This window comes from Colletotrichum costaricense, assembly GCF_030867565.1.
Source record: "Colletotrichum costaricense strain IMI 309622 chromosome Unknown Scaffold_2.1, whole genome shotgun sequence".
Taxonomy (NCBI): Eukaryota; Fungi; Ascomycota; class Sordariomycetes; order Glomerellales; family Glomerellaceae; genus Colletotrichum; species Colletotrichum costaricense.
Genome location: NW_026848231.1, coordinates 2402036 through 2427100, shown reverse-complemented (window position 1 = coordinate 2427100; position 25065 = coordinate 2402036). Strand labels below are relative to the sequence as shown.

The window sequence follows — 25065 nt, the reverse complement described above, 5'->3', positions numbered from 1 at the left end:
CGTCTCGTCTGGCAACAGGCGCAGCCGTGTGTCGACGAGGTCGGTGGTTCTCTGGCGCAGGCGCTGACTGACAGTGAACAGTTGGCTACTGGGTCGGTTGTCGCGTTGAAGAATTGGAAAATCGAGGGAGCGGTCGCGACTCGCAGAGCTCACTGGTGGGATGAGATGAGAGAAAGCAGTGGGCGGGTAGAGATGTGTGGGATGCGAGCGACGATTCGCCGGATATTTTTCTCGCGTCGTCGTGTGCGCTGATGCTGCTGGACAGTCGGGAGGGGAGGGGGGACTCGGGAGGGGAGAGGGGGCATGGAGAGGAGGATCGCCTGATGAGGGAAGGCCCCCGAAGGACCAATGTCGCCTAGGGGATCTCTCGGCGGGTGTATCAGACCGTCTCTGTAAATGCCTCTCCTCTCGCTTTGTCCCTTTTCAGGGTCGGCCTCTAGCGGGTGGGCGACCAGTATCGAATCTTTTGCAACCGTCACGGTGACCGTTGGAGGGGTATCCAATGTATATCAAGACAACTTTGAACAAGGTATGGTGAATAGGTGCCTATCGTCTTCGTCCTCGTCGTCGTTTTCGTGGTGGTTGTCAATGGTTATGGGCCGTGTGGGCGGGCTGCAGAGTCGAGGGGATGGACTGGGAACAATGGTAGCACGGGGGGGCCACAGTAGAGTAGCTACTTGGGCGCGATAGGTGGATGTAGGGAGTATACTTCTAGACGCTGGACGAATTGGCGATCACAAAGGCGCGAAGAGGTCACTTTAGAGGATGGGCGAAGGATGCCGGCGGTACCTCGATGGCGGAAGCTTAACAGTCTGTGGGTGGTCAATGGCCGGGACGGGACTGAAGGATTGCAATAAGGGGAGGAGGCACACGCCGCACGAGGCACGGGGGGACGGAATGGGAACCTCCTCCCTCAGGCCTGGTGCAACTGGTGGTCCCTTACTACTACTGTGGTTGGTCCTGTGTAGGTACGCTAAAGTTGCAAATTAGGTAAGCTGTCTGGGTTCCTCCCGTCCCGTCTTGTCTCCTTCCCTCGTGCTTTTTTCCAGGATTCTGCTTGCCCGTCTCGTTGGAGCGGGTCTTTGAGCGCTCTTCTCCCTCCTCCATTGGCCAAATCCTCAGCAGTCCATCCCCCTCCCCTGGGAGGAAACACAACGTGAGGAAGTGAAGGACTGGGACAGTAGGTATGGGTTGAGGCACAGCAGGAGATTTGTCTGTATTGGAAAGTACGAGGTATTCGTAGCGTGCGACAGTGATCAAATAGGCAAGGAGGGCACTTTGGTCAATTTCCAGCCTGAATCTGAGCCGTGAATGGGCTGCAGGCGGCCCCCTCCGGCTAAGGTATTGAACATCTGTCTATCTAGGTATCCAAAATCATGTCTTGAACGAGCAAGGCCGAGTCTGACTTGGCTTGGGTCCCTGACAATGACAATCAATTGCTTGAGCCTTGACCCAAGGTACGGACAGATTGAGTCCCCTGTAATTACTCCGAACAAAGTATAGCTATCATACCTTCATCCGTCTGCAAGTTTGCGGCTTTGCCCTCGAACCTGAGAATCCCCCGTCAGTCGGAACAACGAGACACATATTTCACAAGACAGACGGGACGGAACGCTGACACTCAGAACGCAAACAACGATACCTTATCCATCATTTACCACGAGGCAGCCCAAAACACTTTACCTTGCAGCTTTAAGTAACCTATTACCTGCCTTCCTTATATGAGAAAGGAGAGAGAACGCCGGACGGAACAGCAGCCAGGAAATGGGCCTCAGGAAGGAATCAAGGACAATGTGCGGTTGGCAGGAGAGAGGAAGTGCAGGGGCCACCATACACCGGTGTGGAGCCCGGGCACGAGCTTGACCGACCAAGAAGGAAGGAAGTGCAGGACTACCGGGTAAGGTAGGGTACGGAGTACCTTAACCCACCTCATCCAAAGGCAGGTGGACCCCGCCGACTGTTCAAATTTCACCTCGTTTTCCATTTGAACCATCCACGGACGGATCTTCACTACCACCCTTTCCCGCCGCACTGTGCTCCGTTGACGCGCGACGTTTCCAGGACGACAGATCACCATGAATCCTCCTTATCCGGGTCCTTGCCCGTTTCCGCACTGTGCTACGTTCAAAGAGGCGTGGAGGGCTGGATGATATGATGCCAACGCCGTCACTTCCTGCCACAAGGTAACGAAATGGGAATGTTGTCTACGCCGTGATACTCACCTAAACTCACCCAAAGATAGTAAAAGGCATCCGCAAGTCTTCGTCCTTGCTGGCCACCCTGCCGCCCTGGGAGTCGAGCGCAAGAATGCGCCAGGAACAGGTCAGGTTCAGGCACATCGTCTCGACGTATCCCATCCCATCCCAACCCGACTTCCTGGCCGCAACTCCAATTTTGCCCGCACTTGTTCTTCGTCTGAAGACGAAGAAGGCGGCCCTGCGTTCACCACCGCCTTGATGTATCCCACCACGCCTGCCGACGGCTCGTCGACTATCCGTTTCCGACCGGGTGTAAGACGATGCCGCTGCACTCCGGCAAAGTATAAAGCGGTCTACCATCATTCGTACTCTCGCCCATGCCTTGTCCGGTCACGACGGCCCGGCTAATGCCACCGGGTATTGAGAGGAGGGGCATAGACATCGCATTTGACCCAAGCTTCGCCGCCGGAATGCAGTCGCTCACGACAACGGCGCCGTGAGCGTGATCCCCTCTGGCCTTCTTGATGCGCCGCGCCGTGTCCGCGAGAATCAGCCGGTTTGCCTGTCGATTCGGCCACGACACACCATGCGCCGATGATAGGCAGTCGCCGAAGCCTGGGACACTTCTACGCCTGACCATCTTCCTTCATGACAAAGGCGAGAGATTCGGTAGCATCAACGCCATGCGTTCATTCGGTTGGGCAAGACCACTATGCTTCTGTTAGATATTGTTGCTCCGTTGTCACAAGGTAGTGAATGAGGATCGGTACGTTGCCTTACACCCAGGTTAGAGGCAGGCGGGTTTTCATTCCACTGTCGAAATCGTCGACAGTTGGGATGGCGCCATCTCACACCCTCGTGGTGTGTCTTGTCTGAGAAAGGTTACAGAATCGCTGCCGAGGGTATCGCTACCTATGAAGTCGAGCGAACGAGCGCTTGATCCACGAACGCGTGGATGGGTGACGGTGCGGGGCGTTCCGTGAGGGGCACTGACGCTTTGTTGTAAAGAAAAGAAGGGGAAAAAAGGGGTCGCAATCCTTTTCTCAGAGAACCCCTCCTGTGTTGCAGATCGGGACGATATCAGATGTTCTCATGAGATTCCATTGCGACGATGGGCTCGGAACGAGACATACGGTAGGTAACGGGGGTGTCCAGCACAGACACAGCGCGCCACTACTAGCGAAAGAGGCAACCTACCATTTTCTATCCGTAGTGCTTTTTTTTTTTCTTCCTTCCGCAAAAGTATTGCGAATCAGAGAGGTGCGGTTTCAGGTCGTGATTCGTTCATGTTCCGGGGCCTTGGGGCGGCCGGCGATGACACTGACACGCTGATCCCACCTCACATCAGTCTACCTCCGACTCTGCGTGAGTACCTACGTATGTATGACTGTGACTATGCAGAAGTGCGTGCCGCGATCAAGGCGCCCGACGGCAACGCCCTAGCAGGAAAATCCACCTCAATGATCGTCAGGGGTTTAGCTGCCCGTCGCCTTCAGCGTCCCGCCACCACAAGTCTTGTTGATCTGCGAGATGTTCGTTCTCTGTCAATGGTGCATTGGTGACATTGTTGCGATTCGAACCACATGGTAAGATCGATACAAAGTACAAAGTCACAACGAGTACCTACCATTAAGAAGGTGCTGGCTGGCTGGCCAGCCTGCCTAGCCAGCATTCCCCTCCGCGCAACGACATGTTCTCTTTTCTCCTGGCCCGCCACACTTGCAGCTTCCAGGGATCAGCACCGAGACCGCTGTGTTTGCTCGCCTTACTTTTTTCAATCGCCTCACGGAGTCACAGTCTTTCAGAAACCACACTACGGATACACTAGAAAAGAAGCCCAAAGAGGTTACCCGGGAACGGCGGATGCCGGAAAGAAGCCACCTCAGGCCTTCAGTAGTACCTACTGTGCAAGTACTGACACAACTACGTAGTAGTAGTAATACACAACTAGGTAAGGGCAGTCCCGCCCGGAAGTTCTGAAGGCAACCCTTGAGCATGCTCTTAATTAGACAGGCCCACCACACCACACCTCCCTCCTCCACCGCGACCGTTCCAGCAACGCATCCTGGCACAAACGCGGAGCGCAAACAGGCACGCCTGACGCCGCACTGCCAACGGGGAACCGGCTGGCCGGAACCCGTGCCGCGGCGCGAGGTGGGCTCTGACTGCCTCCGTGCCCAGGCGTGGAGGCGCGCTCCATTTTAGCTGTTCCTAGTGCCCCGCTATCCTGAAGGGTTTCTGAACTTTCTGTCTCTCTCTTTTTTTTTTTTCTCGTTCTGAACTTTCTACCCCTCCAGACGGACAGATTTTTTTGGAACCAATATCGTCTTTGCCATATCCTCGTCCTTGGTCAGGGGGCAAGGGACGATAAAAGAGAGACTGCAAGGTACCTACTTTATGTGGCATGAGAGACGTGCGCCGGAAATTCCCTACGAGCGTCTACTCCATGGCCATCATCGTTGACGGTTCGCTACAACGGGCAACGCCTTACCAACATCAGATGAAAGCCTGTACTCCGTAGGCCGATAGCATACGGCTTATCGTTGCAACGTCAATGGAGGGGTAAATCAACGACAGGTTCCCAACTCGGCCGTTCCGGTCATGTATTTTGCTCTGGCTTGGCAGGCCTTGCCCTATGCCGAAGCTTCAAATGAAGGGCACCGAAAGCCCGGGTTGGACTGGGTCCTGGGCTCCTGGCGACATCTTCTCCTCCCGGCTTCCTTTCGTTGGCCTGGACCACTTCTGATTCTGGATCCTCTTCCGGCGTCCGCTCGTAGGGTTAATAAATTGCCAACCTGCCAGGTAGATGGCGGGGGCATGGCTTGCCCTTGGGTTAAGTTGGATTCGAAGGGCCCATATATCACAAGAGAGGGACTATTGCAGGTGGTAAATGGAGTGCCGGACTGGGGTGCATGTTAGCCCCGTCGCGTGGCGGCCGGAGACGGAGCTGGATCATGGAGGAGAACTCTGAGCTTGAAGTTGTATGCCCGCGATTTTGAGTAAGGTAAGGTAAGTACGGTGTGCAGTACTCCCTCAAGGTATCGAGTTCCTAGATTCCCAAAGCGCATATCCGTGGTAGACACGTCAATGCGTTGGGAAAAAATGGCTTTGTCGGTGAGGCCCATTGCTTCTAGATTTGTCTCTTTTGCCAGCAGCACGTCTCTCAAGGCTTATCTGGCATGCACCTGCGCCGACTTCGCGAAGCCTTGCGGCATCAGAGGCGAAATCGTCAATTTGAAGCGGGTGTCGTGAGCGTAAAAGACAATAGAAGAGGGGATGTCCACTTTCATGCTGCGACCCAGCAGTCGAAGCGCAAGAGTTGTTAGTTTGCTCTCCACCGATATGTCAGGACTTGCCCTTTCGGATCTCTGACCCTTGAAATTCAGTTTCTGTCCGCCATTTCGTGTACCCACTCCGACATTTCGTCGTTCGAGACCGACAAGGTGAGAGACGCGCCTACAAGGACTCACCGCATCGTTGGTGCTTGAAAAGCGATGTGATGCCCCTCAAGAGTCCAGGGTTTTGTACATGCTCGATAGGAACCCGGTTGATTTTGCGCTTTTGTCCCTGCCGTTCGAGGGCCCCGGAAGCGCCAGTTCACGACATCGACGGGGGGGGGGGGGGTTGCTTGAGGGCGGTGACGCCTAGGACGGTGAACTGTAAGTGTAAGCGAGCGAGCGATAGGCCTTGCAAGGTCTAGCATGAGAGCACCCGTAGCGCAGCATGATGCGTGATAGCGAATTCTGGGTCATGATCCATGGTTCAGACTTCAGAGAGGGGGAGGGGCGCGGCGGTCGAGACTCGAAGTTCAAGTTGCACGTCTCTGGAGGGGGAGGGACCGGAGGGCGAGGGCAGATTCGTGGCGTCAGGGATGCGAATGAGAAAGCCGAAAAATCAACGAGGCCGATAGGGCCAGAGCGGATTCTCTGAGAGTTGTGAGGATATCCATGATCCGTACGGATACCATGTTTGACATATCGTGACATGCAAATGATAATCGCAGTGGAGCGTTGATCGATTGTCCCTAGACTTCGGGCGGCGGGTTGGCGACATGGACAGGTCAGTAAGGAATAGATCCAGAATGACGGGACATTTGCAATGGAAGCATGAGACCCAGTCATAGAAGGCGTGTAGAAAATTGTGTAACTCGCTTGGACAGGTAACGGGATTTGAGGAACAATGTGGTACATCCATGAACCCCCCCCCCCCCCCAATCAGGGCCCCAAAGGTTCTACACTACATAGCATGGACCGTTCAGGACCGTAGGCTGGAGGAGAACAGGGGAAGGGGTTTATTTGACGTGTAGCAACATGATGAAATGACTTGGGAGTTGGCACCATTTACAACACGAGAGGTGGAAACTTGTCAAGTTCGAGGGACAACAAAGCGTGTCAGCTTGAGGGAAATGGGACCAGCCTGCGCCGCACTTGAACTTCCAAACTCGCCTGGAAGGTGGCAGCAGGTAGCACTGGCACCAGCCTCAGTCTCTGTCCCTCCATTCAAGTTGTCCTCCGATAGCAAGGTACGAAGTACCTGCAGGGCATGTCTTTCTCAGCGCAACAGGGACTCAGAGGGCCATGATATCGAGGACCTGATTCATTGCCAGGTCCCTGATTGTGCCAGGGATGTGGAAGAGAGTCATAGCAGAGTTGGAAAAATTTTCTCATCCGTATCAGAGAGCGGGAGGCAACCTCAATTTCCGTACGCGACAAGGCCAAGGGAAAAGAAAGCAAACAGTTGAGTCAGAATGGGAAGCGGAAAAAAATAAGAAAAGAAAAAAAAAAAAGCGAAAGGGGGGCGGGCGAACGAAAAAGGGATGAGACTCATGAGAGAAAGGAGGGGGAGGGGCTCGAGGACCGAGGGGCACACTTGTGACTGACTACCTAGCCGTACTGACCAAGTGCATCGAGAGTCGAGACAACAACGTCGACATCATCTCGTTTGGCGAAGATCGCGGGAGCGCTTCCGTGGCCCGCGATGGAGCCGTGGGTCGGTTGTCGCCTTTCTCATTCCACTTGTTGATTATGCCCAAATCCAATACTCCGTACGGAATAGTACACAATGGTCTGTGTTGCGCATAGCGGCATGGCTGGTCATGGCCATGCTTCGTATCATTTCAGATCGTCTTGTCGTCTCCTTTTTCGATCTGCTGCCGCCGGCGACCACGACCAGAGCCCTGTCTCTGGAGTTCTCTCTTTCACCATGTCGGTCAACTAATGTAAACAGGGGGATACGACCCGCTTGCCCGGATGCTTGTCGGCGGTCGCAGGTGTACCGTTTGGTAGTCGAGCAAAAAAACAAAGTGTTCCCAAGGATTCCAAGACCTAAGCAGGGCTATTGAGCATCTTGCATCAAAACAAGTCCCGACCGCTTCAGACCTTACTGACCGCCTTTGAGGAATGAAAGAAACGAAGAGGCGGTCGGGCATCTGGCATCCCGAGTGATAGTTAGTAAGTGTGGCTCTCTCTCTCTCTGTCTCTCTCTCTCATGGCCATGGGCCTTTTTCAAGAGACGACGTGTCTGTGTGTCCGTAGGTCGTGTCTCATCAACGATGATTCAGGCGCATCCCAAATCGAACTACAAAAAATGCGTCCCGCTCTCTCAGCCGGGTACTAAGGTAAGTCGCGGTACGCACGCGGCAGCGGTGCGGGTGCGGGAAGCGGTACGGGTTGACGGGTATCCCAAACGCAAGCCCAGCCCAGCCCAGCCCAGCCCAGCGCAGTGGTTCAGTTTTCTGTCATTCTTGTTTTATGCTCTCAACGCGTCTGGTTGCGTTTTGCCTTGATGGTGGTGATTGGTCAATGCAAGTCGAGTAGGCGCGGCGCGTGAACACCGCGTCCTTGAGCCACGTTTGAAATGGTGCAAGACCCACACAACCGCCGTGGTCCATAGAATTGGCCGTTTGGCGTTTGCTCATCCAGCCGTGTGCCAGCATCCACCCACTTCAGACGTGCTGTGACATAGAACCGTTTTCCCACCTCCGCGATGCGAACACCAGCAACAGGTGCATGTGAGCTGCAGCCTGAGACCCGCGGCGAGAAGAACGGCGGGTCGGCCTTGGAGTGGGACTCTAGGAGGATGCCTTAGTGTACATATTGGAGCACATCCTCAGCTACTATGTACACTACTCCCTGCTTGTTTCCACAAAGTGCACGTGTATTGGACCGCGTACTTGTCCTCGACCTGCACGAAGGAGGTACACAGGGATACCTCTCCTCACCGCCGTGAGTGACAAGATGGGTCGCCGTCCACGGGAACAAGCATGTATTCCGCCGGCGCGCGTTAGTGCAGCTTGTCGAGACACGTATCATCCGAGTACCGGATGCACCCTGACCGCGCTGATGTACCGTCCGGGGACCGGGAGACGGGGTCTCTGCCCATTGGCTCGAGGTAGGGGATGCCCGGCAAGAACTCGCTGCTAATCCTAGCTTGTCCGTTAGAGCACTCCATCCCATCCATCCCATCCCATCCTGTTGGACGGTCTTGCCAGCTGGGTATCCTCGAAACCTTGACCTGCACAACCAGCACTCCACGATCAGCTAGGTACCGGCTTCACATGGCGCAGACAGAGCCCTAGGCAAGAATCAATCAGCAGCTGTCCATCCACTTTGCTGTACGGATATTGAGTATTGGTACTTGATATAAACCGAGACTTTACCGCAACATCGTATCCGTACAATGACAATGACACAAATAGCGACAAAGGAGGAGGGGTTGATGACCAGCCAGGTGGGGGTTTGGTCATACTGATGAGGGGCTCTCTGAGGAGTCGGAGACGCGGGAGGGGATCACAGAATCATTGGATTCTGGAAGCTGTGTAAGGCTTCTTCTCCGGCCAGGCCTTTCGCGACTCGCCCTTGTTCATGTCCTCCCTTTCGAGTTCCGGAGCCGGGGCGAAATTGCCAACCAAATCGGTGGTCCGGGTTCTAGCGAGGCTAGGCCGGGAGGGGCAGCGAGCTGCTGGGACAGAGGGGAACCCCCAAGTTGTTCGTAACTGCAATTTCTTTTCCACGTCGCCTCTCTTCCAGCCTCGGGTTCTTGCAAGACGGTAATCTGCGAGCCTCTCTCGGTAGACACATGGGCGACGTCAGTGCTCGTTAACACCCGCCTTCCTATTAAGCAAGGCATTTTGTTTCGCTTGATCCAGAAGCAAGTATTGATGAACCAGGATAACATGGCCCAGTGTGCAACTGGGAAGCGACTAGTCGCCTGTCAACTGGCCTTGAGCTACAATGTCATGTCGTTGCATGCCTTTTTATTACTAAGGTGAGCGAGCTATGGGACGGGACGAACTGGTGAAGCGGATACCATGCATATCTTGACTTACCTTGCCATTCAGCTGTTCCGCCTTTTCTCTCACACCGCACACCTTTCATCACGCCGTCTTTCCTCTTTTTCCTTCTAGCCGGATGGCCTGAAGTTTCGAGCCTCGAGTTCTCTGGACAGCTCAACGATGATGACCCAACCGGCCACATCATCGTCCCTGGATGCTTCCCGTCATCAAGCCCAGGGCACTTGGGACCAGCACATCAATGCTTGCCTTAGTGTCGCGTACCACTGCCTTGGTCCAGTCCACCCCGAATGGGACCCCCCTAAATAGCCCGGAAGTCCAGCACCGCTTGCCATTAGCCCGTGTGCTGTAGTCGTGTATAGTGCTCTATATGTGCGTTTTCGTAGGTGCTCAACTGAACTGGCTCGTCGACCGGCTCTTTGCCATGGGCTCACGCCCCCCTAGACGTCTTGACGCACCCCAGCAAACATCCTTGAAGCGTCCCATAACCCGGCCATCCGCCCTTTGGTTTCCCCTGCCATGTTTCTGTGGGTACTGGACACCGGGGTCGTGGTGTCTGAAAGTGGCTAGTTGTGCTCCGGACGGATCGGGTGCGTGCCAGGCCTTGCAAATCTCGTGCGCTCCATTTCACCGTCCCGCGGGCCAAAATCTGAGCGCTGTAATTTTGGTCAGGATGACAATGGCGGGACGAATAGTCGATACTTTGCGTAATGGTATGGTGCACTGCGTGAGCTCAGGTACCGCCTTCGAACGCCTGTGCTGTTGTTGATGGCTTGATGCCTCTGTGCTCGAGGGCAGGCAAATCCATCGATTCCATCCTCGTGATTGCTAAATGTAGATAGACAGAGCACTAGCGGTCGCGAGAGGAAGCTGTGCCCCCTAGTTTGGCGACAAAATTTTTACTGGCAATCCCTGAATCCTCTACGTGCCATGTTGCGTCGTGTTCGTAAGGGGGCCAGCCGATACGGACAGACAGTGATGACTGGGCCCTGCTCTGTCGAGCGGGATGGGATAGTGAGCGACGGTATCTGTACGAATAGAGCAGGAATATTATCCCTCTCGAGCTTGAGTGGCTGGTATTTGCCCCTATCCGTTCGTTTGTCTCTTGACCCCTAAAATTGTCTTGGATGGTGATGATGATAGCGAGCCGCGACACGATCCAGTTAGATTCCTCGCCTCTTGTGTGTCAGACGAGATGAGGGTACTATATGGATACAATTATGCATACCTTCATGGTTCCGAGAAATTTGATGGAAATTGGACGAAGGCAAACTAATTGCGTGGGCTGGATGGATCGTGGAGATGGTTCGGAGTTTTGGCAACTTTGGTACGGAGTACTTGGTCACGAATATGATGCGGCGAGGTTCGATGCTATTCGATTACTTTCAGACTCTCGTCGACTCGTGCTGTGATTGAAATGAGACATTTGAAGGCTGACTGGAGAGCTGAAGCTGGAAGTTGGAGCTGAAGTTGGATGCCCTGCGTGATGCAGAGTGGCAGTGAATGAAAGAAATGTGAGGTATCTATCTGTAAGGCCAGAAGTATCTTGTGCGCAAAGTTAGGCAAGAGAGTGACATGGAAGTGGGATCGTCAGTGCCTGCTTACATAGCTCCGGCCCTCCCTTCCCGTTCCCTACCAGTCTATCCGTAATAGGGGAGGTAGCTCAAAAAGAGTGTTTGCATTCCGCCTCTGACATAACAGCACAGCAGGTCAGGTACGGGAGTACTTGTGGAAATACAGGCAGAAGCACGAAAGGTATGTATGTAGAAATGGAGCCAGGAAGTGCTAACCGACCTGAACCTTACCTCCCGTCATCTGCTGTGAAAGTGAGGAGGAGTGGGTGCGTACCTCCTTCCCTGCTCGGAGTGGAAGCAGGTGGTTTTTATTTTTGTGGACAGCATGCGTGTGCGGCGTGCCTCTGTGCAAGTGTGTGCATTGGTGCCAACAGCATTGCAGCGGCATTGGTTCTACCTAGTCTACCTACGGAGTACTGTATGTATGTATGTATGTACCTTCCTGCTTCCTTACCTTAGGTCATCCAACCTGAGGTTACGAATACAACGACAGCGGAAGCAACAGCAGCACGACAGGGTCAGCATGGAATGACAGTGCAGGAGGAGGCAGTGGAAGAAGACGGGAGGAAAGAAAAGAGGAGGCGGAGAAGGTCAAGGACTGACTACCTAATTACGAAGCCGAAGCCGATGAAAAGACAGACAGACGTATCCGTCCGGTACCTTGGAGCCAATCAATTGCTGAAGGACTCATCACCTCTACATACAGCAGCTTGCCGTCCCTCCTCTTTCTCATCTTTCCCCCCTCACTTTCAATGGTTCGCTCGTAGGAACTTGTAAGTTGGTTGTCACAGGAAGAAGCAACAGCACAGCGCAGCACAGCAATGGACGCAAGCACCGTCGCCGAGGCCCCCTCCTCTTCTCCCGAGTCCCCCCCCCCCCCCTTCTATTCGTATCGTGGCGGGTTACCCCTCTCCACTCCCACTCACTCGTGACCTCCAGCTGGCCGCGGACGTGGACTCTGACGGCGCGGTGGTAAGGTACGTGTACGCAGTAGTCACTGGTGCACCTGCTTTGCGGCCTTGCCATGCTCGCTCGCCCTGCTCATTCGGGGTTACAGGTTGGCTGGTTGCCGGTTGCTGTGTCGCTGGCAGGCCGCTTGGAAGGTAGACGACAAGGGGGTCTGTCGTCCACCCATCCACCCAACCTCAGGTACCTTAACTACCATAGGTATGTACCTCAACTCATCCACTCCCGCTTCAGGGCTCCCCTTCCCCCCCCTCTCCACTACATCCTCGGCCAGCAGGCCCAAGGATAATGGCCCGCCGCCCAGCACCTCCAGTTCGGATCCCAACTCACACATCCCTCCCTTGCTCATTCTGATGGAGCCGGCCCAGCAGGCCCAGGTCGGATCTATTCTGCTGTTCTGGTGGCCCGGTGAACAAACACTGGAGCCCGTTCCAGTTTCCTAATCCCTCCCTTCCCGTCCTTCTTCCCCCCTCCCCTCTCTCTGCGATGTGTGCATTGTGGCCCTCCTACTCCTCTCCTCCCCCTCCTTCATCCATCTCAGTGAGTCGCAGTGGGGACCAATGTGCTTGGATTAAGATGAATAAATAAAGATACAAAAAAATGAAGGGGAGGAAGAGCTGTAGCCGGATGTACCTCTCAGGTTGTTATGTCGACCTTCCTTACCTGTGCTTGCCTGAGGAACCCTGCATCTGAGATACATTGCCTCAGGTACATCTGAGCAGCTAAAGGAAGTACCTACCCAACCCACCTCGACTTTTCCACCTTAGCTATCAAAGTATCTTTCCTCAGGTATTTACCCACCTGGCAGAGAACCATCGATAGAAGACATCCGGCAGTACGTACCATGCCACTTGCTGCTGCCCGCCTCTTTCCCGCCTGTTCCAAGTGAGGTGAGGCGGGAGAGGACACCCAAGAGACGGGGGGAAAGGTACTTCGTCCAATGTACCTGTCCCTCTTCCATTTTCCAGCTTCGGGCCATCGTCGTCCTTCTGGTCTCTCCCCTCTCTTCTCGCTCTCTCTCTCTCTCTGCTCTGCTCTCTGCGCCCTGTCTGGCCCCCCCCTCCCCTCTCTTTCGTGCTCTCTTGCGCTCCCTCCCCCCTCCCCTCCTATCCAATGTGTCCACCCCCTCCAATTCACCAAGTCCCTCCCACTGTCGCAGTCCAGTGTCCCCACCGTTCTCACCAGAGACGCCTCTTTTCCTCTTCTTCTCCCCTCCTACTTTTTCTTCGATTCCCCCTCTTCCGTTTTTCTCTCCCACTCTCGTGATCATCATCCATCTCCAACACGCAACCCAACGCGCGCACTCTTCGCCTTTCCCGGCCCATCATCACGACTCAAGCGCGCCTGTCGCCTCTAGACACGCCGCTTCAACACTGGCTACTCGCCAGCTTTTTCCCTTCAACCACACATACGTCCTTCCTATGACCAGAATATCGAACCAAATGATCAGCAACATCTACCAGTCTAATCAAGACACACTTTAAACTCCACGGGAGCGCGCCGAGCGAGGAGGAAACCCTAGGAGCCGGGCGATTTCAACCATCGTTTTCAACAACAAGAGAGCCGTCGTGCACATCGTCCAAGCCGTCACATCTGTTCGTCGCCGTCGTCGTCGTCGTCGCAATAGCTGGCCCAGCCACCCGACATATCTTCAAAAATCACGACCACCACCCGAGCCTTCAATATGCCTGGCGCAAGCGTCGCAGTCCTTCCGACGTCAGCATCTTCGACGCCGGCCTCGCGAAAAGCCTCACTCGCACCGGAACGCAAGTACAAGTGCCAGTTCTGCAACAGAGCCTTCAGCAGGAGTGAGCACCGCAGCAGACATGAACGATCCCGTAAGTGCACCTATCTTCCCGGAACCCCTCTTCTCCCCTCCTCCTCCTACATCCCAAAGCTTCCGCTCGACTGGGAACCCCTCGCGACATTAAGCAACCCCTCCTTTCGACCTTGCCTCGATGCGTCATGCGACAACAATTCCACGCAAAGCAACATTCGTATCCAGTTGTCTTCACTTCGATTCATTTTGCTAATTCAACTCCTTCTACTAGACACCAAAGAGCGCCCCTTCAAGTGCATGAAGTGCCGCAGCACATTCGTCAGACGCGATCTTCTCCTTCGTCACGATCGTACCGTGCACGCCAAAGACGGAGGTGTTCCTCTTCACAGCGATGGCAAGAGACGTTCAGGCCCGAAGACGAGAGCTATCGGCGGCCCAGCCAAGACCCCCATGCTTGACCAGTCCGCGATAGACCAGATTGAAGCCGCTTCTCACGATGGCACCTTCGATCTCGAGACAGCCGCCATGCTGGTTGCAGACTTTCAACACAAGGCCGCCGCCGGCGCACGCGCAGGAGGCAGTCCATCGATGCCCTACTCGCCACACGCCATGGATTCGTCTGCCACCTACCCTTCAGGTGCCATACCTGTTCCCCAGTGGGAGAGCTTCATGTCTCAATCGTCAGAAGCAAAGGCGCACTCCATTGCATCATCAGCATCTGGCTCGTTCGAGTCTCAGCAGTCTTTCAACAGCACGAACACCATGCAACCTCGCAACGTTCAGCTTCCGCCCATCAACGGACAGACTTGTAACGGCCTCGTTCCGGCGCTGCAGTCCATGATCAACTCACTGCCAAACTCCGAAGCTGGTACGCCTGTGCCGCAAAGCCCGTTCGTCACCGAGGCGACCTTGTCAACTGCTGGATTCCGTGCCCCTCAGGTTGCGAGCGACGATGAACGCAACCAGATTCTCGACAACATCCGCGCGCAAGACACTGAGCATGCTATCCCCGATGGCTTCCGCCTCCCCAACCTGGCCTCTTTGAACCGATTCTTATCAACGTACTTTGGGCTGTTCCACCACCATCTTCCATTCCTGCATCCTGCGTCCTTTGACTCGACCAAGGTGTCTCCGGCTCTGCTTCTCGCAGTGCTGAGCATCGGTGCGCTCTACGCATTTGACCAGGACCAGGCCTATATGATGCACATTGGATCCAAGGTGCTCGTCAACCAATTCCTGCAGAACAAGGAGAACTTTAGCTCGCGCAAGTGCCCTCTGTGGACGATGCAGGGCTCGCTTCTCAACATGATATTTGCCAGCTGGAGTGGTGATCCGAAGGGACTCGAATGGGCATGCTCTATCAAGAGTCTGCTCGCCAACATGGTTGCGGGAAACCGTTACGAGCTCAAGCTTCGTCAGGAAGCCCGCAACAGCGCTCAGCCTACCCGCAGCGAGTGGATCGAGGATGAAGGTTGCCGCCGCACCTACTACGCGGTTTACATCTTCTTTGGCCTGCTCACCTTGACGTACAACCACACACCGGCAATTAGCTTCAACGAGTTTGAGGACTTGCAGCTCCCTTCCACCGAGGGACTCTGGAACCTCAAGGTCACGGACGAGGCCTCTTGGCACGAGCATTTGAAGGCGTCGCCTGTGGTCACTTTCATGGAGGCGCACGACAACCTGTTCCAGGGAGAGACACTCAGGTACAGCGCGTTTGCGTCGCGGGTAATGATCAACGCCCTGTTCCTCGAAGTGTGGTACCACAAGCGCAGTCCCGAGGCACTTCAGGATGTTGTGACCGAGTACAAGCTCAGACTCGCGCTGGAGACGTGGGAGAAGTCCTGCGAGCTCTGCGAGCCTGAGAATGTTTCAGTCCCACTGAGTGCTCCTCACAAGGGACACCCTCTCATCTTCAATGCCAAGGCTTTGTACCGGAACGCCAGGACTCGCTTGGAAGTTGATCTGAAATCTGTGCAAGAGGCGCTGCGCTACCACGATTCCTATGAGGTTGCGGCTGCCATGTCAGCCGCGCGGGATCGCGTGAAGCGCTCCAGTGAGATGATCAAGGTCATTCAGGAATGCTACAACTGTATCGAGATTGCCGTGGTCCAAGGCGTGCGCTGGGTTGCACGAACTTCGCCGACTAACTGGAGCGTTGAGCATGCCTTGTGTGGTCTTGACCTCATGATTGTCCTCTCGCTCTGGCTCTACCGTCTGGAACATGACGAAGAGCCAGCTACAGAGGAGGAACTGGCCATGTACAACAAGGTTCGACAGCTCTTCGACAAGGACCTCGACGAGGCCTATGCTTCCCAGCTTAGCTCTGTTGTTGCCCGTCTGTGGGGCAGCATGTTGGACGAGGTCGTGGTCTGGGGGTAAGTGACTGTTATCACCCTTCTATAAAAGACTAGATGGCTAACAAGACTCTAGAATCACCCGACTTATGGGAGAATCCTTCCGCCTGCACGCACAAGCACTCGTCGGCTACCAGGTCGAAATGGAAGCTTCCTCGAGCGTGTCGACCCCTTCGATGATCTCGCAAGGGGCCGATGAGGATAGCGTGTACTAGTCACAAGATGATTGAACGATTTCCTATGTCTTTCCTGAATGGTTTTTCCTTGCGCTTTTTTCTCCTTGGCATATACCTCTTCGTCTGATGGGTTTCGGCGTAACGGATCTGGAGTGGTTGATCGAACACTCCCTCTCGGTCTGAGGCTTATTCCCCTTGACTTTGCAGGGGACAGGCGTCACAGAAGAGAGGCTTTTGAATTTTTGGGATGATTATTACGCGTATACCGGCCTGCTCAGCTGGTCTTTTTAGTATCTTGTTTCCTTGGCTTGGTTTTTCTTTTGAGCGTCCCAGCATTGGACATGGTCACGGCAACAACGGGGCAGGTAAACGGTGAAGGGTGGGGGGCATTGGGTTCGGCACGGATTCCTGGGTAAAGCAACCCTAGGATATTGGGATAATTCGGGCCCTGCTCACGCATCCCAGAGACTGCCTCAGGGCACTGTTGGCTGGTCCAGGGTGGGCTTGGTGATGACTGTTGCGCGTTTGTTCTATTAGCTCATACTAATGTTTTGTGCTGCTGATATCCATTTCATCTTTCTCTTCTCCTTCGTCCTTTCTTCTCTGCTGATATTGCGTCTACTTGTTGATCTCTACTCTGTTCTCTCTCCTGCTTTTGTTATGCGCTGTTTCCTATCATTGCTATCTTTCGATTCGCTTTGCTCAGATACCTTGTTCGATATACAGATTGCAGTATTTGCTTATCCTGGAATTTATGTCTACTCTGATTTGATCATCTGCCGTGTAAATTTGTCTTGGCATGAGCGGATTGTATGGGAGACAGATGCTCACCATGGCTGGCTTGGATGTGTACTCTCAAGACAAGAGAACCAACAAGCCTGGCTTAATCAGAGACGGGGGAGAAAAAGGTGTGGAGATGGTTCTTGAGCGCAAGTGTATAAATAGTTTCCTGTCCGTTCAGCATATTTATGAATATCACTTCTCATTGGCATTACATGATGAACTTCCTGCGCACTGGAGTGAGGCGACTCTGAGGTGTTTATGTGTCTACGCCTTTGCTTGATGACAACATTCCATCATACATTCCACCATACGCGCTAGAGGGCCTTTCTTCCCCACCAAAAAGTCCAGGTAGCTTGGCGACAAAGAGATCAACTTTTGATGTTGGGCGTAGGCCATAACAAAGAACTTGGGAAGGATGAGGTAGTTCGAGCGGAGCCGGGGCTGGACGCTAATGGGCAGTCTCCAGAGAATGAGCGGGCGTGTCATAAGAAGCAAGTGCAGCCATGGGTTTCGTCCTACGATGCTGGAGGGTGCAGAAAATTTGGTTGATGATGGATGGCCCTCGAGACAGCGTACCATGACGAAAGTTGCTGATGGAATTATAGTCGCTGCGTGGCAAATGGTGTCAAGCGACATCACGTCTGGATTCCTCATCTTCTTGCATTCTTATAGGACACGAGGCTTCTATCCTAATACATACTGTATTCAGAACCTGTCGCCAACCGAGTCCCAAGTGCAATCGCTTAGCTTCTGCGGCACATAGCCATTCTCTGTGCAAAGGCCATCATACAAATGTCCCGTAGTGTCGATTGAGGTGAATCAGATCAAGACGAGATAGAACTTGGGATAGCTGAAGTGGCGGCAAGAGAACTAACTGCCTCGTGATATCCACGATATACTGGGCCCCCAGGGTAAGCACACGATAGAAGGCATGCTCTTTGGATTTGACAGAGCCTCTTTCTTGAGAGCTGATGGGCCAGCGGAGCTGCTTTCATTGTCTTCTGCTCTCTGAGACAGCCGACAGCCCATCGGCGGGGTTTCTAGCCTAGTGGCTTTGGCCTCTCACTCACCCCGCCCATGCCTTGACGAGAGATAGAGAAGGGGGGGGGGGGGGGACGGCAGTGAGAAAAGCTTCTTTGGTCTTGTCTCCAAGCCCGACTTGGGGCTCCAGCATTGCTACGGCACTCTATGATCCGTCCAATCCCAAGGTAGAACGCGGTGTGTTGCGCGGGTTCCTGCAGGGCACACGATACGACGTCGAGGCGACACGACGTAACACCACATGTGGCTGGCTTCCGCCGGAGCGAAAATTCCACCCAGCCCAACCCGAAGAGAACTGAACGGGGGACAGTCAATACACACACACACACACTCTCTCTCTCTCTCTCTCTCTTTTTTTGGAAGTTCTTCTGCCCGTTCTTACCAACGACTCCCCTTCTTTGTTCCAAGTAGTCGCTATTCTTACCCGCGTTGTGTTTCAAAGCCGCTTCTGGCATCGCGGTGATGGTGGACGGGAAGCTTGAGACACCAGCCGTCAGTCAGGGCCACATGGTTCATCTTTGATGGGACTATTGTTTCCCTCCACTTGAACAACGGTTGACAACGATGCCGTTATATTCGAACGTCGTGTCGAACGTCGAGGGCTGTTCCTTTGTCTGTCTTTGATCCTTTTGCCAGCCCCTCCCTTGGTGCTCCTGACTTCGAGTCCGTCCGTTGAACCAGTCCGTCTAGGGAGGGCTTCGGGTGTGTGTGATGGGTGCCTACATTGGGAAAGTTGGAGGGGAGGGTTGTATTTTCGGCACCCGTAGATGAAGCAGCACCCCGTTCAGCTAGAGGCACTGGCACGATGATTTGGTTGCACCGCATGGCCCTCCGCTCTCTAGAGCTACTACATAGTCTACCGATGATCCTGCCCATCTTTCGACTTTTTGTATCTGCCTGCTCATCCGTTTGTTGTTGGTGTTGTAGTGTTCCATCTTGCGCCGTTGCTCCGTCTCTGTTCTTCCACTCGCGCCTCATTTACCCTTATCTTCGTCTAGGTGTCACCCTTTGCTTCACTTGCATCCCGTCATCCTTTAGCCTCTCCTCATGTCTTGACTGTGTCAAAGACGTGCTTGGACCGGCTCTACTACTTCTCTGTCAAAAACTTTGGAGGATTGTACTACTCTGGCAGTAGTAGAGATATTCACATCCTCACGTCACTTACATGGTCCCGTAAAGACCAATAACAATCTCTCCTTACACCCACCTTCATACATCTACATATATCACCACATATTCACCATGAGAAATCCTACAACAGCGTGCCTGCTTGCGGCTAGCTTGCTCTCAACCCTCGTACGTGCGGCCTGCGAATGCGGGTATGCGACCAATATCACCGGTACCATGGAGGTCTTCACCGACCTCATCGAGACAGACTTTACCAAAGTCAAGAACATTACGAAAAACACGGACTGGGCCCGTCAAGAGTTCAACAAGACAAACACAAACGCCCGCGGACCCCTGGGAGAAAAGTTCATGACCGAGAACGTCGCCTCCGTCCACGAAGGGTCGAGCTCGTTCGGGCTCAGCTCGACAAAGGCCGACGCCGGACTGCAGCTTCTTGTCGAGAGCGCCACGACGAATGGCCTGGTGCCAGGCGCGGAGATAGACTCGGCGCGTCAGGATGTGCAGTATGGTTCTTTCAGGGCGATGATGAAGATCCCGGATGTCGCTGGGACATGTGCTGCCTTCTTCTGGGTACGTTGCCATTGCCACAAACCCCCCTTTACGTCTTATATCAAGTCCACTAACATTAAGAACAGTACCACAATGACACACAAGAGATCGACATGGAGTTCCTCACAAGAGAATTCAACTCGTCAAACAACACTTACCCCGTCAACATCGTCCTCCAGTCCCGTGCCTCGCTCGAAAAGGGCTACAATGCCGTCGACACGGGCAACTTTTTCAAAGTCAACCTCGGCTTCGACCCGACCGCAGCCTTCCACGAGTACCGCATCGACTACCTCCCCAACGCCGTCACCTTCTACGCCGACGGGAAAGTACTGGGCTCCATGAACGGCAGCGCCGTGCCCACGGAAGGGGGCCACCTGATCCTCCAGCACTGGAGCAACGGGAACCCGCTCTGGTCGGGGGGCCCGCCCAAGCAGGATGCCATCTTGACGGTGGCGTCGGTCAGGGCCTACTTCAACTCGTCTCTCGACGCGCGAAAGGCCGACCACGAGGGCCGGTGCGCGGACCCGACAGCGCTGGACGCCGTGTGTATCATCCCGGACGCGCCCGACTTCTTCTTCACGAAACAGACCAACATGACCAACAACCAGACTGTTTCTGGAACGCCAGGCTCTGGTGGAGCAGGTGGTAGTGATGATGGTGGTGTTGCAGCCGCTGCTGGGACGTTAGAGGCGCCGTCGTGGTCTCTGGTCATTGGGTTGTTCCTTTTGGGGATATGGTTCATCTGATCTTTCGCTTTATGTCTTCTTCATTCGTCCCGGCAGGTTGGGTCTGCTCGGTCTTCATTTTTCGGGTTTTCGGGTAATGGGGGGTTTACGAATTCTCTTTTTCTTTTACCGGCATAGCATGAGGCGTCTCTGGGTCTTGTGTTTTGATCTGAAAAGGAGGGCAGACCGTCAGGCGACCATGCGCTTCGTTCATCAGACGATGTTACTTCTTTACTACTTACGATGACCACGAATGATATCCACTACTCGTTCCTACAAGACTACCTACAAGACTACGTTCTGCCATTTGATGACTTGACCATTACGCTGTGATATGCCAAGGGACTTGGTCTCCCAAGTGAAGAACCGTTCTCGTGATGAGGCGGGCGCCAAATGTGGCAGGCCCTTTGATCATAAAGGAGCTGATAGATCGGATGACCAAACAGTTCGTCGCAGAAAGGGAAGTTCTCTCAGATTCCCATCAACGACGTATGAGACGTCAGCTAATATTGCAACACTTCCGAGACCACCAAGAGCCCAAAAAGGCGAATCATTGCTGTTCCGCGCTAAGCAGTAAGCAATAGGTTCAACACATGTAGTCGAGTAGCCTGTCATCTGACCCAACTTTTGACAGCTAGACGATCTAAACCACCGGCATTCAAGAATGTCTCGCGATTCCCCAGGAAAACGCGTCTCCAAAAACTGTGCCTTGGAGGGGGATCAGCCGCCCGCACATGCATGCGCTTTAGCCCCCCCTCCATACCCCAAAAGAAGGCACATGAACAAGGAGTGATCGACGACGAACTGGCCTCTCACCGTCCGCCTCGGAGGCTCCCGCAGCTGTTCAGTAGCGTCGCCGGGAGTTGGGGCGCAACCTTCAGGATTACTCTGTCGAGTCAAGTTGAAGTCTCTTCATCCATCCCGAGCGGCGGGTGATCGGTTCCCACACCCCACAAAGGTTTCGAGAAAAGAGCCCGGACCCCGACATTATTACCCCAGGCTTTGTGGTTCTGACTGCAGGATGCAGATATTGGTCAGTTACTCGGGTTCCAGTGCCGTGAGTGCTTTGCGGGTGGATATCTGGACAACCACCGATACCCTTTTGAACGAGCAATGCTTGTCTGCATCCGCACTCACCCTCCTCTCACTTACACGAGACGGGCGTGAAAAAGAACTGCGCCGCTTTCTTACACTCCACCAGTCCTGGAAAACTAAGGCATAACACCTCACCCAAGACCACGAGGATGAGCCTTATGAGGGGTCTACCGTCTGCCGGCCGAAGCGTGGAGCCGTCTCGTCACCAAATGAAAAACCGGGCAAGACAACACGTCCATTGCTAGTGGGGTCAAGAGGCGAACTAGTCCCGCATATCCATGTCGACGATTCCGTCATATCCAGCCCGTGCCAGCAAAGGGAGGGAGAATCCAACACATCGCACTTGCGCGTCGCGTATCCGTACTGGGCTGTTTATAACCAGTTCCGAGTCACCCAATAGTCACCTGTAGATCCTGTTGGAGGGCAGGGGGCTCCAAAAGAAAACTTGCACATGGCCACCCTAGCTAAGAGGTATTAGTCGCGCCTGTCGACGTTCCAAGGTACAGGCCCATCAAGCTTGGAACCGGAGGGGATCCCGCCTTGGATAATAAAAAGGCTTGAATCGTCATCCTTTGTCGGGAAAACAGCTTGACAGTCTTTGGCCCACCAGAGAAGAGACATAGAACAGAAAACACAACGGCATATCAAGGCGTAAGAGAAGAAGCCATGACGAGATCAACCCTCGATATCGTTCTCCAGAACAATACGGGCTCCGCCAACGCCTACGCCTACGTAACCGGCCTGGACCTCAACCGCAACAATGCCGTCTTCCTTCTCCAGGCCGACGGCGTCACCGGCTACTACCCGAGCTCGCCCTCGGACATCCTCCAGGACGTCGGCGCCGACACCGCGATCCCGCTCGGCGCGCCGGGGTCGACGAAGAAGCTGACCATTCCCCAGATCGCCGGCGGCCGCATATGGTTCTCTCGGGACGGCCCGCTCAAGTTCTTCCTGAACCCGGGCCCGGCCGTGGTGGAGCCCTCGGCGACCAACCCGGCGGACCCCAACTACAACCTCAACTGGGGATTCTGCGAGTTCACCTTCAACAGCTTCCAGGTCTACGTCAACATCTCGTACGTCGACTTTGTCAGCATCCCCGTGTCCCTGACGCTCGAGAACGACGCCGGCACCGTCACCAACGTGCCAGGGTTCCCGAGCAACGCCCTCGACATCATCTGCGACAAGCTCAAGGCGCAAGATGCCGCCGACGGCGCGGGCTGGAGCAACCTCGTCGTGCGCACTGCGGACGGGTCCGCTAACCTGCGCGCCCTGAGCCCCAACTCGGGTATCGTCATGAACCAAAACCTCTTCAACGGGTACTACCAGCCCTACGTGGACGCCGTGTGGGACAAGTACCGCTCCGCCGACCTCACCGTCAACACGCAGGCCGAATGGGGCGACGTCAAGGGCCGCGTGGGCTCCGATAATCTCCTGACGTTCGGCTCCGTCGGCTCCTTTGCCCAGCCCGCCGCCCGCGACATCTTCAGCTGCAGCACGGGGCCGTTTGGCGGGTACCCCAATAACCAGGCTGAGATGGGGGCCATCGGCGCCCGCATCGCGGCGGCCTTTAACCGGTCGACACTGCTCATCAATGACCGGCAGCCCGAGGGGGAAAGCGTAGCCAACTACTACAAGGACGTCCGGACGAACCACTACTCGCGCATTTGTCATGAGGTCAGCCCTGACGGCCGCGGCTACGCGTTCCCCTACGACGATGTCAGCTCGTCAAACGGCACGGACCAGTCCGGTTCGCTGTTCGACTCCAACCCGAAGCTTCTCACCGTTGGCATCGGCGGCGGCAATGGTACGACTGCTGCTGCGGCTGAGGCCCCGACTGAGGTTGCAACGAAAGAGGCTGTAACTGCTCCTGCAACAACGTCAGAAAAGCAACCGCAAAAGGAAGAAGCGCAGTCGCAAAAGGAACTGTAAGTGGCCGGCATCCGTATCTCGATGCAAACCCCCCTCCCCCCTCAGGAATTTGTAATTGTGTCTAATACGTCCCTCTCATTCGCAGCCGCCGGAGCAATACCAAGAGCAAGAGGCAGAGGCTGTGGGCCCGTGTGAAAGCCCTGGTGTAATAGGTCGATCGATCGATATTGGATTGCATTTTGGCGTGGATATTCGTAGATACCAGACAGTTGTGCGCATATGTAACCATCACATGTCACATATCATCATTCTTTCTTAATCAATTCATCAAATATTGAGCTTAAAGCCCCGACCAGAACTTGTGTTGTTTTGTTTGTGTCGCCGGCGGCAATGCTCCGCATGTCTCTGGCCATGGCAGACGTTCGGGCGCCCATCTAAGGCTCGATGGGGGAACACCAATCCTGGCGGCGTAATCGCTGTTGAAACTTGAACGAATAGTCTGTCCGTGTCTTAGACAACATTCAGGGCCCGTTGCTTTTTTCTACAGTAGTAGACCAATGCAGCGGGAGGAAGCGCAGCGTTTGGTCGACTCGGACCCGGTCACCGGTGACGAGGCCTCCGAGAATACCCAATCAATGGTACAGAGTATAGACACAATAGTAGGCAGATGGTTTGCATCCGCATGTCTCTTCTGCGGTGACACCTCTGACAGCAAAGAAAATGGTTGACAGGGCTTGCTTTCGATTCAGCCCTTTCCCCTCTGGAGCTGCGACAGGGAAGCGAACCCGACAGATTGCCAGATCACGGCGTGCCGCCCCGGAAAGCGACCAGTCACCTTTCGGCGGGCACCGCAGAATGCAGAATCCCAGAGGGAACTTGAAGGAAGCGAAGGAGTGGGCCAGTCATGCAGGTGTAGGCCGCTGTCTTTCGGTCTCTCTCTTTCTCGTGGATCCCACCGGAATTGAACGAAGAACGGGATTGGGAGAGACCGTTAGAAATCAGCATGCAGCCGGCGACAGTAGGCTGTATTCGTACTAATTTCGTAGAGAAAGGGCTGGGCATTTGGCTGGGAAAGCGGAGCTAAAACAATTCCAACCCTGGCCTCAACTCCGCTGGAAGCCCTATTCGATGCATGCCGCACGCGAGCTGCAGCCATTCCCGTAGGTGACATGGGCGACATGCGGATACTCGTACGAAGATTCGTACGTATGCGCTCTCTCTTCTCCTTGAGGGCATTCCACGCGTTCAAGTCTCGACTGGAATTGGCGTTGACGACGACGAGTCACAGAGACTGTAATACAATAGAGGATAATGCCGGAATAGAAGGGGTACGTGCAGACCGATGGTCGATCGGGGACGGCCGTTGGATTGTTCCCGAGAGAGATTCGAGAAACACGGAAAGGCGGCAACAGGACCCCGGACCGCGGACGGATGGTTTGTAATTTGCTGCTCGACCGTTGGGACCGGTGACAAAAAGTCTGAACAAGATCAATAAAAACGCAATATGGATCAAACCTCGGCACCTAACTGGGC

The 25065-nt window shown here is 54.5% G+C and overlaps 10 protein-coding genes across 10 annotated transcripts; 7 read left to right on the top strand and 3 right to left on the bottom strand.

The window, feature by feature from the left end:
- Positions 1 to 149: 149 nt before the first annotated feature.
- Positions 150 to 305, bottom strand: CCOS01_02469 (uncharacterized protein; the record flags this gene model as incomplete). Its single annotated transcript, XM_060450659.1, has 1 exon — positions 150 to 305. One exon carries the CDS (start codon positions 303 to 305, stop codon positions 150 to 152), a length of 156 nt encoding a protein of 51 aa, XP_060319309.1.
- A 1120-nt stretch (positions 306 to 1425) lies between these two features.
- On the top strand, positions 1426 to 2989 carry CCOS01_02467 (uncharacterized protein; the record flags this gene model as incomplete). Its single annotated transcript, XM_060450657.1, has 3 exons — positions 1426 to 1457; positions 2243 to 2510; positions 2924 to 2989. The coding sequence occupies 3 exons, from the start codon at positions 1426 to 1428 to the stop codon at positions 2987 to 2989; spliced, it is 366 nt and encodes a 121-aa protein (XP_060319307.1).
- On the bottom strand, positions 2071 to 2838 carry CCOS01_02468 (uncharacterized protein; the record flags this gene model as incomplete). The annotated part of the gene is made up of 3 exons (XM_060450658.1): positions 2071 to 2113; positions 2233 to 2524; positions 2568 to 2838. The coding sequence occupies 3 exons, from the start codon at positions 2836 to 2838 to the stop codon at positions 2071 to 2073; spliced, it is 606 nt and encodes a 201-aa protein (XP_060319308.1).
- Positions 2990 to 5842: 2853 nt separating the features above from the next.
- On the bottom strand, positions 5843 to 6388 carry CCOS01_02466 (uncharacterized protein; the record flags this gene model as incomplete). The annotated part of the gene is made up of 1 exon (XM_060450656.1): positions 5843 to 6388. The coding sequence occupies one exon, from the start codon at positions 6386 to 6388 to the stop codon at positions 5843 to 5845; it is 546 nt and encodes a 181-aa protein (XP_060319306.1).
- Positions 6389 to 11591: 5203 nt separating this feature from the next.
- On the top strand, positions 11592 to 12472 carry CCOS01_02465 (uncharacterized protein; the record flags this gene model as incomplete). The annotated part of the gene is made up of 3 exons (XM_060450655.1): positions 11592 to 11653; positions 11855 to 12135; positions 12213 to 12472. The coding sequence occupies 3 exons, from the start codon at positions 11592 to 11594 to the stop codon at positions 12470 to 12472; spliced, it is 603 nt and encodes a 200-aa protein (XP_060319305.1).
- Positions 12473 to 13713: 1241 nt separating this feature from the next.
- On the top strand, positions 13714 to 16381 carry CCOS01_02464 (uncharacterized protein; the record flags this gene model as incomplete). The annotated part of the gene is made up of 3 exons (XM_060450654.1): positions 13714 to 13867; positions 14081 to 16187; positions 16243 to 16381. The coding sequence occupies 3 exons, from the start codon at positions 13714 to 13716 to the stop codon at positions 16379 to 16381; spliced, it is 2400 nt and encodes a 799-aa protein (XP_060319304.1).
- A 507-nt stretch (positions 16382 to 16888) lies between these two features.
- Positions 16889 to 17269, top strand: CCOS01_02463 (uncharacterized protein; the record flags this gene model as incomplete). The annotated part of the gene is made up of 1 exon (XM_060450653.1): positions 16889 to 17269. One exon carries the CDS (start codon positions 16889 to 16891, stop codon positions 17267 to 17269), a length of 381 nt encoding a protein of 126 aa, XP_060319303.1.
- A 2139-nt stretch (positions 17270 to 19408) lies between these two features.
- On the top strand, positions 19409 to 20589 carry CCOS01_02462 (uncharacterized protein; the record flags this gene model as incomplete). The annotated part of the gene is made up of 2 exons (XM_060450652.1): positions 19409 to 19864; positions 19930 to 20589. The coding sequence occupies 2 exons, from the start codon at positions 19409 to 19411 to the stop codon at positions 20587 to 20589; spliced, it is 1116 nt and encodes a 371-aa protein (XP_060319302.1).
- Positions 20590 to 22329: 1740 nt separating this feature from the next.
- On the top strand, positions 22330 to 23741 carry CCOS01_02461 (glucanase B; the record flags this gene model as incomplete). Its single annotated transcript, XM_060450651.1, has 2 exons — positions 22330 to 23588; positions 23678 to 23741. 2 exons carry the CDS (start codon positions 22330 to 22332, stop codon positions 23739 to 23741), a joined length of 1323 nt encoding a protein of 440 aa, XP_060319301.1.
- A 511-nt stretch (positions 23742 to 24252) lies between these two features.
- Positions 24253 to 24696, top strand: CCOS01_02460 (uncharacterized protein; the record flags this gene model as incomplete). The annotated part of the gene is made up of 2 exons (XM_060450650.1): positions 24253 to 24527; positions 24579 to 24696. The coding sequence occupies 2 exons, from the start codon at positions 24253 to 24255 to the stop codon at positions 24694 to 24696; spliced, it is 393 nt and encodes a 130-aa protein (XP_060319300.1).
- Positions 24697 to 25065: the final 369 nt, after the last annotated feature.